We start from the raw sequence: 15,037 nt of genomic DNA, 5'->3' as shown, positions 1-15,037 counted from the left end.
CAAAAGGACTAAAATGGGAAGAGTGATATTTGGTCATTCACAGTCTCATTTGACTTTATGCTATGGTGGCAGATCTACTCTTTTGTATAGGATAAAAGATGTTTCTAGTCTCTCTGAAATTATCTAAGGATTTAATTAGGGATATCTGATGCCCATCTTGACCTGCCATGTATGAGACTGATTTAATACACAGTCTCATAGGCATCTTAGGATAATAACTGAAACCAGAAAGATAAAAGACACTTCTATTTTTTTAAAGAACATGTTAGTATATTGAATATATAAAATATATAGCACCTAAATTTACATATTTTATATATGTGCATATGTTTTGTGTATATGACATGAATATTAATATATATCTTTTTAAAATAAGGCTTATAGCATGTTTTTAAAATAAACATGTAATTTTATCTTTGGATCTCTTTAAGCTCTTTAACAAAACAAATCATCTGGCTGTTGGAATAGTATTTTCTTGTATTCTAATATATAACCACTATGACTCCTACATTTTTTATTGTGATATCACTGTTTATTAAAGATTCCTAGTCTTTATATACCTGTCTGTTTTCAAATGTTACTAACTATACTATTGTGCATTTGCCTTTTTAGCATTCATATAGCAGAGAGGAGAGACCTAGGGGAGTTCACTGTTATCCATGCACTTACAGGATGGCTACCAGAAGTGATCTCTCTCCAGTAGGTTTTACAATTAAGTTCTTCATATATTTTTTTCTTTCTTCCCCAGTAATATTTCTTAAACTAAAACATTCTTAATCTTTAAGAAAATTTCAAGAAATGACACATTTTACAAAATGTTTGTGAAAATACTATTTTATAGTATTCTATAAAATTCCTTGAGAATTTCAGAATAAATTCTGTTTCCTTAAAAAGACTGTGAATTTAATCTTTAAATATCTGGATTACAAATATGAAAGCAATGTTAATTCTTTATTATGGTGAAATATTTGCATGTGTCCCTTTATACCTATACAGGTACTACACTTATTCAGTACAGAAACATAAAGGTGACTTTTAATTAACCACACATATTAGGAAATAATTAATAATAATGAAACACCTATTAGGCATTAGGCACTTTAATATATTATTTCTAATTAAAAACCACAGTCCTGAAAATATTATTTAATCATTCATATGGCCTTATCAGCTGGGTATATGTCATTACAAATGAGGAAACTGAAGCCCAGAGTGGTTTGGTTTTTACAAGAAGATCAAATCCATAGCACAGTTATCAATTTGGATCATCTCCAATCTTTGAATCATTTTGGGAATCTGCCATTCTCAAAGGGTCCAGGTTAGAGGAGATTGAATTCAGCCCCCAGTAACTTGGATTCTACCATCTGAAGCATCTTTTCAGCAGGATAAACTAGCTGTTGCTTGGTTCAAATAAACAGAAGCTTTTCAGTTTGATATAGCCCTACTTTTTATTCTTGCATTTGTTGCCCTTGCTTTTGGAGTCAAATCCAAAACAAACAAACAAACAAAAAACAGTATGAGACCAACATCAAAAAGCCTATATTTTCTGTAGGAGTTTTATGGTAAAACCATATAAAACCATGCATTCAAGTCTTTAATCCATTATGAACTGATTTTTATGTATAGTGTATGATAACGGTCTGGTTTCATCCTTTTACATGTGGCTGTCCAGTTCTTGCAACACCATTTCTTGAGGAGGCTATCTTTTCCACATTGTGTATCCTTGACTCCATTGTCATAAGTTAATTGACTATATATGGCTGGGTTTATTTCTTAGTTCTCTATTGTGTTCCATCGATCTAAGTGTCTGTATGTCAATAGCATACTGTTTGATCATTATAGATTTGTGACATAGTTTGAAATCAAGAAGTGTGATGCCTCCAGCTTTGTTCTTTCTCACAATAGTTTTGGCTATAAGAGTTTTTTCGTGGCTCAATACAAATTTTATGATTGTTTTTCCTATTTCTGTGAAAAATGTCATTAGAATTTTGATAGGGATTGCATTGAATCTGTAGATGACTTTGGGTAGTATGGACACTTTTACAATATTGATTCTTCCAGTCAATGAGCACAGAATGTCTTTCCATTTATTTGTGTCATCTTCAACTTCTTTTTATTAACGTCCTATAGTTTTCATTGTACAAGTCTTTCACCTCCTTGGTTAAATTTATTCCTAGGTATTTTATTCCTTTTGAGGCGATTGTAAATTGGATTGTTTATTTGTGTTTCTGATGATTCATTTAGTGTATAGAATGCAACAGATTTTTCTATATTGATTTTGTATCCTGCAACCCGACTGAAGTCATTTATTGGCTTAATAGTTTCTGGTGGCATCTTTTGGGTTTTCTACATATATTATGTCTTCTGCAAATAGTGACAATTTTACTTCTTCCTATCTAATTTGGATGCCTTTTATTTCTCTTTTTTGTCTACTTGCTTTGGTTAAGACCTGCAATAATACTGAATGAAAATGGTGAGAGTTGGCATCCTTGTTTTGTTCCTGATCTTGAGGAAAATATTTTAGATTTTCACAGTTGATTGAGTATGATATTAGCTGTGGGCTTGTCATATTTGGCCATTATTATGTTGCGGTATGTTCTCTCAATAACCACTTTGTTGAGAGTTTTTATCATAAATGGATGTTGAATTTTGTCAAATATTTTTCTCCATCTATTGAGATGACCTTATGATTTTTATCATTCATTTTGTTAATGTGGTGTATCACATAGATTTGCAAATGTTGAATCATACTTACTTAGATCCCTGGAATTAATCCCACTTGTTCATGGTATATTTCCTTTTAATGTATGTTGAATTCTATTTGCTAATATTTTGTTGAGGGTTTTTGCCTCTATGTTTATCAGAGATTTGGGTCAGTAATTTCCTTTACTTGTGGTGTCCTTGTCTGGTTTTGGTATCAAAGTAATGATGGCCTTATAAAATGAGTTAGAATGTGTTCCTTCTATATTTTTCCAAAGAGTTTGAGAAGGATTGATATTAATTATTCTTTAAATGTTTGGTAGAATTCACCAGTGAAGCCTGGAGTTTTGTTTGTTGGGATTGTTTTGATTGCTGATTCAATATCTTTGCTAGTAATTGGTCTGTTAAGATTTTCTATTTCTCTATGATTTGGAAATTAATGTTGATGTGTTTTATCTAAGCCCAGGATATATGGACAAAGTATGGGAGCTCTTGAAAGAAATATTGCCTGAATTTAAGCTGTCGGTTGAGTCCAGTTCTGAAAGCAAAATAGCTGTGTTAGATGCCAAATTAAAAGAACCAGGGAAAGAAGTGAAGGATGGCAAGGAAGTAAAGGATGGCAAAGAATTCAAACCTGATAGTTCAGTGACAGCACTAAAGATACCTGAGAAAAGTGACAAGGCTCCAAAGGGTAAGACATTTTATATTATAATGTCATTTGTATGTTCAATATGGATATTGCATATAAATGTTCTATAGTCGTTGCTGAATTTAATGATTATTTATTGTCATTATCATTTACTAAGTGTTGTGAAAATAATTAAGATCCTATCTTTCTAGGATTTTAGAACTAGTAATGTAGTTTACTAGATGTTAGTTATTATCCCATATTTTGCTGTCTTTTAAAACCAAGGGCAACTATATATTTTGATGATACTGAAGTAGTATAGTATTAACATAGGAAGAGACATCAGGTGTCAATTTCCATTACACACACTTCCTTATATGTTATATGTAGAGTGGAATGGAGCAAAACTCCAAAGGGAAAGTTGTTCTATTCTGTCTTTTATTCCCCCACCAAGGAAATGCAAAATAAACACAGTATGGATTGTGATTTGCTGACCATTTATTGTAAGGTAGAAGTTCAAATTTCAAAATAAAATAATTTCAAGCTATTTTACAGTGTAGGATCTTAAAGGGAGAAATATATTGAATAATTATTTTATATTTTCTAAAATATTTCATATAGCTATGCATATGAATAATAATGCTTCTATAGTAAAGTAAAATTAAATATACTAGAATATACTCAGCTTTTTTATATACCTCAAGAGCTTTTATAATGATCTTTCAAATATTTGTTTTATAAAATCTTATATTTTGCCCAAATTGTTCCTTATCAAGATCTTATTTACCAGCATTTACCACGCAGAAATTATTACTATAAATGTTTCTCAAGAATTTACCAAGATCAAGTGTATGAGTGATATCTGCCTATCATAAGCCCTTCTTTAAATGACCTAATGTGAATTAGTTTATGAAAGAAAGCAGAACAAGAGGCTGATTAAATTTGTTTTACCTAGCATATCTCAAATTAATTTGAACTTAGAAGGCTTTTTTCATGTATCACAAATTAACATATGTTCATCCATCCATTCAGATATACTATTTGCTGAGTAGAATACCAGTACATGTTCCAGGAATTAATGATCATCCGGTGAACAAAATCCTAGTGCTTATGATCTAGGGAGAGAGACTAACATTAATTTTAATTTTAAAAACCATAACCATATACTAAGACATGAGCCTTGGAAGAAAATACAGAAAACTATGGGAGTTCATATTTAGTCTAGGACATTAGGGAAGAATTCTCTAATTATGATGCAGTAGGAAGAATGAGAAAACTAGCCTCATTCTAAAATGAGAAAATTAGCCTAAAATTATATATAATATATAAAATTATATATTAATATATATAATGTAAGTTATATTAAATGATCATCTCCATTTAGCAAAAAAATATGTGTAGTCAATAATCATGTCTTTGGCAGTACATTGTCAATTTTCAAAGTTTTCTCTTACTTTATTTTGATGTTTCTAATTAGAGGTGAGTAGTGTTTTGGGAAATTTGCGGCTATTGTTTTACATTTAAATAACACTATTGTTTTGGCCTTCTTTTCAACATAATAACTGAATAAGTAATATAGTTTGAGGTTTTGTAGTTAAAAGATTTATCGTATCTATTTTTTAACATGTTAGAAAAAGCAGATGCAAAAGATGTTGGGAAGAAGAAGAGTAAAAATGGAGAAAAAGAAAAGGAAAAAGAAAAATTCAAATGGTCACTTCATGCTTCAAGGCCATCATCAGATGTACAGTACTCTCTGCAGTCTCTGTCAGATTGTAAGCTTTCAGTATTCTAGAGTAATAGCTATTGTAGCTGCTTCCTAAAATGTTGGGAAACTTGGGAGTTTACAAAGTTGGAATATCACTTTGGAATACAAAGTGTATTGCCTGTTTAGACATTATCTAAATAAACGTGCTCAAGTTTGCCCATAATCGTTAAACTCTCAAATCAGTATGCATATGGGGGCAGTCTTACATGTGAGACAGAAGCCAAGGTTGTCCAAGTTTTTATGGTACAACAGTCACAGAAGTGTTTGCATGGAGGAAGACATATACTAATTAAGTGTATATGCTATGTATTAGCACATAACAAATAATCTATTATATACTGTTATATTTAGTATAATACATAAAATACAACATATATTATATGATACATAGTGTATAATATCCATAAATATTAATGTATAATTTTATAAACTATATAAATATAAAATATAATTACATATTAGTGTATGCAAATATATATTAGTATATATCTTCCTCTGTATAAATAAATATATATATGTATATATGTATATAAACTATATATGTATGTATATATATGTGTGTGTGTGTATGTATATATACATACATGCCTGAATTCAGGTCTCTGCACCATGAAAAATATACAAGCTTAATTTTTAAATGTAAAAATATGTTTTCATAAGTTTGGTATATTTTACATTTTAATCTATTCTAGAGAGAACCTGTATCTAGCATATTTTGTGAGTCTAAAAATATTATTCTTTAATAAATATCTAATACAGTTCAATATTAGTGCTTGAATTTGTAAAGGAATAAAACAAACTTTTTAAATAAAACATAAAGACAATAGAGGAAAATAAATTATACCATTTTAGCCAGAATCTGTAAAGAACAAAAGCATACTGAATCAAATATAGTAATTTCAGGTCTGTTAAGAAACATATGAAAAAAATAAGTGATGCTCAGGAGCATTAAATATTAAATAATCCATATTGTACACCTGAAACTAATATAACACTGTATGCTAACGATCCTGGAAATAAATAAATAAATAAATAAATAGGAATTTCCTGGCCAAATATATATATATTATATACACACACATATAAAGCAATCCCAGCTAAGTTACTGACTTAGTTTTCTTTCTTCGTGGAAGGATTAGTTTATGTTTTCTTTCTTCTTGAAATGACATAGAAAGTTCTGAACTTCTTTAAATTCAAATTAAAGTTTTTATCTATGAAAACTAAAAAAATTTCATTTTAAAATCATTCCTTTTGAATATAATCATTTGTAGACTCTTCTAGTGACATTGACTAGTAGCTATAGTTTTTCTGATAACTTTTTTTTATAGTGACATAAAATGATTTCTTAAGCAATTAAACGGTACTAAGATGAAGGTAAAACTAATGAGATGTTCTATAAAATAGATGCATATGTGATATTTAACATTTATTAAATACGTTTACAGTCATTTACCTATTTTTCACGTGCAAAGATATGCCCATTAAGGAATTTGAACAATCTGGAATGATCTACTGACAGACCGAGAATTTGGTGAGAATTTCCATGACACGATATATATTTTTTTTACAGGTTCTTCAGCAACACAGTCTCCTCACATGGTTGTATATGCTACCTTTACGCCCCTCTATTTATTTGAAAAGAAGATCTTTGCATTAGAAAAAATGGTAAGCACTCAAGGCCAGGAAGCCCAGTACCATTTATGAGTGTGTGTGTGTGTGTGTGTGTGTGTGTGTGTGTGTGTGTGTATGTGAGTATGAGGGTGTGATAGTGAGTGAAAGAGAGGTGTGTGTGTGTGTGTGTGTGTGTGTGAATGGGTAAGAGAGAGAGGGAGGTAGGGAGGGAGGGAGAGAGATATTTGTTGTCATTGAAGGTATACTAGAATTTAAAATTCTGGTCCTGGATTTCAGTCTACTTATCTTTAAAAAAATAGACACTTGAACACAGGGACCTGGAACATTCAAAATTATCTTAGATGATTGTAATAATTCCCTGTTTAGAAAAATGTAGACTCATGTATTATTATCATTTTGTTCCATTCTAAGCAAAAGAAAAGGCATATGAGTTATATATTTCAAAAAGAATCATGTAAACATATCTAAATGATAATAAATTCCCTTTCCATAAACAGATCATGAATATTTTCTTAACATAAGATGATTTAAATGAACTGACATCCACAGTTGGCAAACTACTATTATAACCTCCTTGTAATCTTTAGATAATACACACAAAAAATGTTAATTGATTTTTTCTTATAAGTCTAACAATTTAGAGAAAATTTAGAAAATGTACACAAAGGCATTGAAATGAAAATATTCATAGTATAAATACCTAGACATAGGCAATGCTAATATATTGGGATATACCCTTTGATTTTTTTCTTCTGTGCATATATTCTGTGTATATATGAATATACTTTTTTTACACAGTGGAATTAAATGTTATGAATTTATTAAATTTTGGAAGCCAGCTTTTTCACTTGACACTATATCATTAATTTTTTTCCATGATGTTAAGTATTTGACCACATAAAATTTAGTAGTGGCATGGCATGTATGGGTTTCCTATCATTTTTAAATATATATATATTTAAATAAATTTGTACCCCCTTTACCCATTTCTCCCACCCCCACCTTCTGCCTCTGACAACTCTACTGATCTGTTCTCTGTTTCTGTGAGCTTGTTTTGTTTAGTTTTAGATTCCACATATGAGAGAGCATATAGTATTTGTCTTTGTCTGTCTGACTTATTTCATTCAGCATAATGCCCTTGAAGTCCATCCATGTTGTCACAAATGGAAAGATTGCATTCTTTTTATGGCTGAGTAATATTCCATCACTGTTTTCTTTTTGCTGCTCTAGTAGGATGAGTTCTACTGCCTTGTCTCTGAGATGACTGATCCTTTCTTCTGCTTTATCTAGTCTGTTGTTGAACTTTTCTAGTGTATTTTTCAGTTTAGTTACTGTATTCTTCAGCCCTTTGACTACTCTTGGGTACTTTCTTATATTTCCATCTTTTTGTTGAAGTTCTCACTGTGTTCATCCATTTTTCTCCCCAGTTCAGTGAGCATTTTTATGACCACTACCCTGAACTTTTTGTCAGACAAATTACTTATCTTCCTTTTATTAAGTTTTTCTCTGAGTTTTTATTTTGTTCTCTCTCTTTCTCTTTTGGAACATATTCCTCTGTTCTTCATCTTGCTTAATTCTATTAGTTTCTATACAGTTGATGAAACAACCATCTCTCCCAGTCTTGAAGGAGTGGCTCCATTTAGTAGATGAAGCTTGTCATTCAACCCTGCCTCAGTTCTGGTTGTCTCTTAAACCTTTTTGCTTGTCTGGGCAGAAGCTATTATATTTTTAATAGCTTACCATCAGTGAGGATGTGCTAAGACCTGTCAGTGTCCCTAAGGGAAAGATCTTAGCATTTAGATTCAAGCAGTTTGGAAGTCAGACCTATGAGCAGCAGCTTTTAAAAAGTATGCAAATATACACAGTCCTAGGACTCGCAAGTGGCCAGGTTCTCTGGTGGCGTCCCCTGGTTGGCAGCCACAAAAAGTTGGGGCTCCAAATGATCAAAAAGCCCTTTTCTGAGATCCTGGTGAGCTGCAACAAGGCAGAGGGAGAATGCCCAGATGGTGTCCATAGCCTGCACTCCTTGAGAGCAAGCAGCTCCGTAGTTCACTAGGGGTGTGCCCAATCCAACGTCCCTGAAGCCTGCCTCAGGCTGAAGCTCCAGGACAAGCCAAGAGTCCTTCTTCACTGAAAGACTGGGGGTGTGGCTCCATTTGCTGTCTGCACAGTGCCCTGGGAGTGGCAGCTGGCCAAGGGCTGTCTCTCCAATTGCCACAGTCCCGTGGCATCCAGGAATGCAAGCTCCCCCTTGCTACCAGAGCCAGATAATCAAGAGGCTTCCTCTGAGTGGAAGCTGCAAAAATTGGGGTGCCAGACATAAAAACCAGGGCACCCGCCATGTGTAAGTCGCCCCTCCAGGAGACACGAGTTCTCTGGAGTGTGGTAGAGGGAAAGCACAAAGATAGTTCTTGCCCTCCGAGGTCTCTGGAAAGGATCATTGTCAGTCCCATGATGTGTGTTTAATTAGAAATCTGCTCCTCAGGCTGCCCCTGAGAGGATTACTTAATAGGCCTCCTCCACGGAAAGACTGAACTCCTGGATCTGTTGCCTCTTGTTGTGCCCCGGGGGTGGCAGCTGGTTAACGACTCTTTCTCCATCGGTTACAGTCTGGTGGGACACACAAGCGTAAGCTCCACTGGCTGGAGAGGTGTCCCCTGGCAGCAGTCGCAAAATCAGTCGCAAAACCCATAGGACCAGGCAAGTTCCCCTGGCCTCCAGAGCCAGGCGGTCAAGAGGCATTCCCTGGGTGGCAGCTACAAAGATCAGGCATCAGAGGCTTATGAAAAGCTTCCTTCCAGGAGATACTGGTGTATTGGAGCAGGGCAAAGGGAGAGTGCGAAGCCGGCCCCTGCCCCGGGGTTCCTGGAGAATGTTCCAACAGGCACCTACATGTGTGTGTGAAATAAGATGCTGGCCCCTCAGGATGAGGCTTTAATACAAGCAGGTGAGCCTCTTTCACTTTGGGTGCAATCGGCCAAACTCTGATTAGATATAAAAATCACTTTTCTCCTTCCCTTTGTAAAGGGTAAAATCCACCAGATTACTTGCTCTTCACTGTACTGAGACAAACACAATATTGCATTTGGAGCTTACCAAATTCTAACCCCTTGGGGGACTCCTAGACATCCAGCACTTCGGTTATAGAATTCCATATGCTCTGAAATCACTGCACTTAAAGTAGGAGAAGACTAGATGGTGTAGTAATACAAACATAAATGTTCAGTGGGTTAGTTAAAAACAGTTGGATGTTAAAAATTCAATGAAAATTTTGGTTGAAGTGTAAATAATCCAATTGGATGCTCATTGCACTTCACTATGCAGTATATTTGTCTTCTAGATGATTTGCTCAGGCAGCATGATGTTATCACTCCTTCTCTCTCCCTCCTCCTTTCTCCAGGCCCTCCTCCTCCCCTTCCTCCTCCTTTGTCCTTTTTGAATAGAAACCATTTCTTCATGTGAAAGTCTGCCATTTAACAGGGGTAATATTGTCAAGATTACAGGGCATAATGTTCCATTAAGAACGTAGAGATAGTGGCAGTTTCTCTGATTTTAATTCAAAGTTAACTAACTTTAGTCATTGCCTAAATCCAAGTGTGCTTCCTTGGCCTCCCACCAATTTAAGTCTCTGATTAAGATTTGAGCTGGTCATCTATCTCAGCCCTCAGTTTTTAAAAAACTCCTTATGTGGCAGGTCTAGCCGTTCTCCTAAGTATTCCAGAGATCTAACACCATGGACTGCAAAATGACCTAAGCTGTGCTTTGTGGAGTGCCATGGTCTCTTATGCGAAGTACTTAAACACTTTTTTAAAACTACAAAATATAAGAAGGGGATGAGTACATCACACACACACACATACACACCACACAAAATAATCCATCTGAATGCTTAGCTGTCCTACTGAGAAATTAATATTTAAACACAAAATTAGTTTTCAACTTAAAGGACAAAGAAGATCACCTATGTTTGTTGTTAATTCAACACATGTCTATTGATTATCTATTATGTACTAACAATGATTTAGTCTTTGAGGACCTGGTAACAAGCAAGCCTAACAAAAGTCCCTCCTTACAAAACTCAGTCTAATGAAGAAGACAGACAAGCCAACAATAGTAATAAAGTTAGAAAATTGGCATAACAGAGATCATACAAGGTGTCTGGCATACGGTAGAAATAGCGTTCAAATAATGTGTGTTGGATGAGTGACCAAATGAATGAATGAATGAGCAGAAAAATGAATATGGTGCACATAGCAGCAACACTTCTTTCTGTCTAATGGTTGACTAAGGAAGTCTTCCCAAAGGAAGAAGTGTTTAAGTGATGGCCTTAAGAAGTTAGCTTAGTAAATAGGAAAAAGTGTGCTCAAAGCAGAGGGATGTTTTTGGTGGAAAGTCTGGAGGCGAAGGAGAGCTCACTGGGTTCAGAGAAGCAATAGAAATTGAGCAGATAGCAAGGGGAGAAGACTCAGAGGCAGCTTGAGATGTGGGAGGGAGTCAGGACATGCAGAGTGTTATAAATCCTTCCTCTGGGGGTTGAAAATGGCTTAAGGGACCCAGAGGTTCAGGAATTAGCCCAATGTCTGTAATGGCAGTTAAATGAACCATTTCACCCATCTCCCCATCCACCTCCCATCTGGTAACCATCAGTTCTCTATAGTTAAGAGTCTGTTTCTTGAGTGAAATAGGTGATGGGGATTAAGGAGCACACTTGTTGTGATGAGCACTGGGTGAATTGTTGAATTACTATATTGTACACCTGAAACTAATATAAAATAATGAATGAACTTCAAGACTATAATGAACTGGCTATAGCCTCACGGTCTCCCTAACTTACCTGCTGATTCTTTTACGTTAGCTATTAGGCTAATCTAGTTCTCCTGGTCAAATCAGAATATAATGAGATACAATGTTTTAAAGATAAATCAACAGAGGGATGCCTGGGTGGCTCAGTTGGTTAAGCGTCTGCCTTTGGCTCGGGTCATGGTCCCAGGGTCCTGGGATGGAGTCCTGCATCAGGCTCCTTGCTCAGTAGGGAGCCTGCTTCTCCCTCTCCCACTCCCCTTGCTTGTGCTCTCGCTCACTCTCTTGCACGTGTGCACTCTCTCTAGCAAATAAAAATAAATAAAATCTTTAAAAACGAGATAAATCAACAGAAAAAGAGTTTGTATTCTAATGGAACTTTGTTAAATGCAGTATACTGCTAAAAATTATAGCCCCAAAGACATGAGACCAATATGTAAAATAAAGTCAATACTTTACATTTCTTGAAAGAATTCGTCCAGACTCAAGAAAAAGAAAACTTGGAAAGGAACAAGATGGCATGAATTACTGCATTTTCTTGTTTTTGGATATTCTAAATAGTTTTAGTTTTATTTAAATAAGTAATCTGCAAGTTCTAAGAAAGCCACCCACTTGCTCAAACTCCTACTTTTAGACTGTTTGAGGTGTGTCTGGCAGGCTCAGTTGGTAGAGCATGTGACTCTTGATCTCAGGGTTGTGAGTTCCAGCCCTACCTTGGCGGTAGAGTTTATTTAAAAAAAAAGAATGTTTGAAGTGGGATGGGCCAGAGGAGTCAAAGCGTCTTCTGGGCAAAGGAACTTCTAATCTAAGTCTATACATGAAATACTAAAAAATATTTCTTGAGTGCCTACTCAGGGTTTCACCTGAGTGAAAATTTACCATTCTAAATCTCTCTCTGCCCCTAACTCTAATCTAAGAAAATTTGAGGTCCTTTAACAAAGTTCCTCAACATCAAACTGTAACTATTATCCAAAGCATTACTTTACATCATTCAGAAGTATCTTGAAGTATGTTAGAAATAAAATGAAGTATAAGAAATCGGCTTACTTACCTTAAATCCAGCTAGTACTTTTGTGGATTATTCAAACAATACAATAGTTGTTAATACTATACTTAATTATTCGACACAAAACCTCACATTTTCAAATGCTTTAAATAATTTGATTTTCTGATGCTAAAAAGAGTAAAGAATCTAAAAAGAGTAAAGAATCTACATATTTGGTTGCAGTTATAAGAAGGATTTGAGATATGTAGACCAAATTTGATGAATAATAAACTATCTGGAAGTGATTCAATTTATAAATACTACTTTGGGCATGGCTTCTATTTTGGAGATGAAGTATAAATTTTAGAGTGTACTGTTTTTGGTTACTATCCTGAAGCATTGTCTTATTGAACAACATGAATAAATTCACCCATAAATTCCCTTTTTGAATGATGGGAAACTTTTAAACTTGGCAGGGTAAAAGTTGTAGAAAAAGGTTTAGACTTTAGATCTATGAGAAAACATTTTTAAGCCATTATAAGGTATAATACCAGAGGTTTCCAAATTTTTTCTCAAGAAATTGCTAACATTCACAAAAAAGGATAAAGGGGATGTAACAATTTCCTCTGCTTTTTTTTTTTTTTTTAAGTGGGTTCCACACCAAATGTGGAGCCCAACATGGGACGTGAACTCACAACCCTGAAAATCAAGACCTGAGCTGAGATCAAGAGTGGGATGCTTAACCGACTGAGCCACCCAGGCACCCCTCCTCTGCTTCCCCCCTTAAACATTGAATCACTTTCCTCTTTATTCTGCATATTTATCACACTTTTAAGTGGCTTTTCTGGGCTCAATATTGCACTGATTAGCTCCTTCCAATTATTAATTAATTGTTACAATCATTAGTTAATCCCTAAATTCAGAAAGAACTATTTTATCTCACAGATACCCCACCTATTTTCTCCTCCCAGAAGTATAGACTGAGCTATAGCAAAACAGTCACGAGGGCAAGGACGTTCTGGCTGAGGCAATAATTTGGAATAGGCTAATAGGGGGGTTTCTGGTCCTAATTTAAATGACTGTTCTATAAATTTACATTTTCAAGCATTGCTACTTGCAGAGAAATCAATGATGCAAAATCACTAGGAAGAAAAATAGTTATTGGCAAAACTGACTTAAATGTACTTATTTTATTTTACTTTAAATGTTTCAACATTTAGACTGTGAATGCCAGAATTTGACTCCAGAATATATTACTTTAACTCTCACAGACTTTTTGATTTCTTGTGGCATATTTCAGCCATCAGTTAGTAACTGACGTTCTCCTTCAACATGATTCTGAATTGTTCCAAAGCAGCAGAGTAGCTTTAGGAGATCTGAACGGTCGCATAGGGGAAGGATCTTCCTGGAGAATTGCTTGATTTGGCAGGATTTCAGGCAGCCTCTGTCCTCTGGCTTTCTATGACTGGCTCCATTGTCTAGAGAGATCATGGGGATTTCCTGTGGGAGAGCCTCTGTTTGAGGGTGAGGGCATAAGCTAGAGACAAGGCAACCACTTATTATCACATTGACCTGATCTAAGCGCAGTGGATTTTTTTCTTTAATACTAGGTAGCCGTTGCTGGTGACTAAACAAACAAACAAAGAAACAAACAAAAACTTCACATATTAAGCACTTTATCAAAGTTTTAACTTATCATCATAATAATGGTTGATTGATTTTTGGACCAAAACCGATGTGCTAAGATTTTTTTTTTTCCCCAATCTCAGAGGATCTTAAACTTCTAGAACTGAAAATTGGCTTCTAGTTCTAGTCTCTTATTTTTTGTAAATAAGTAAATGGGGGCCTCAGAAAAATAAAAACGTGAAGAGAAATATAAATGGTAATAGTGCTTATGTTAGGAGGTGGAAATATGGGTTATTTTTCCTTTATTACCACTTTACTGTGGTAACAGTGTTTTTGTAATGACAAAAAGTGGTTTATTTAAATGCACAAGGCAATTGCACGTGTCCTTTTAAATGTGCCTTCCACCCTTTAGGCTAATTCTGCAGAGAAGCTGAGAGAATACGGTCTTTCCCACATCTGTAGCCATCCTGTGCTGGTAACTAGGACTAGGTCTTGCCCCCTCATAGCACCTCCGAAATCACCTCCCGTACCTCCCTGGAAACTCTTTCGTCAAAAAAAGGAAACTGTTATAACAGATGAAGCTCAAGGTATGGTTCCTGTTGTCTGAAAATCTTTCTAAGGAGCCTTTCTCTGCATGAAGGTCTAATAGTTTCATTTGTAATGAAAGATGTATATCAAAGCAAACCACCCATCATTACACCTAACACCTACATTCAATTTTATGCCTAAATTTTATGTCTTTAAAGGATTAATTCTCCACATTTCAGAAGCTGAGCAGTTTGGTTCGCATCTAAACTGACCAGCTATATCCAGGCCATTCTTTGGGTGAGGGTATTGTTGTCATTATTGTGATAGAAAATGGTTTGCAGTGAGTAACAGAAAAAAACGTAAAAAGCATATT

General features: G+C 34.9%; 1 protein-coding gene across 1 annotated transcript in view; it reads left to right on the top strand.

Moving 5' to 3' along the window:
* ADGB (androglobin) overlaps positions 1–15,037 on the top strand; it is a 156,310-nt gene that overhangs the window by 47,644 nt on the left and 93,629 nt on the right. The window contains 5 exon segments of the mRNA XM_032407707.1: positions 613–699; positions 3,162–3,391; positions 4,960–5,100; positions 6,664–6,758; positions 14,549–14,723. Coding sequence (XP_032263598.1) covers positions 613–699; positions 3,162–3,391; positions 4,960–5,100; positions 6,664–6,758; positions 14,549–14,723 — 728 coding nt within the window.

The sequence above is a fragment of the Phoca vitulina genome, unplaced genomic scaffold, assembly GCF_004348235.1.
Source record: "Phoca vitulina isolate PV1807 unplaced genomic scaffold, GSC_HSeal_1.0 scaffold9, whole genome shotgun sequence".
In the NCBI taxonomy this organism is placed as follows: Eukaryota; Metazoa; Chordata; class Mammalia; order Carnivora; family Phocidae; genus Phoca; species Phoca vitulina.
This window is presented reverse-complemented; position numbering and strand designations above follow the sequence as displayed.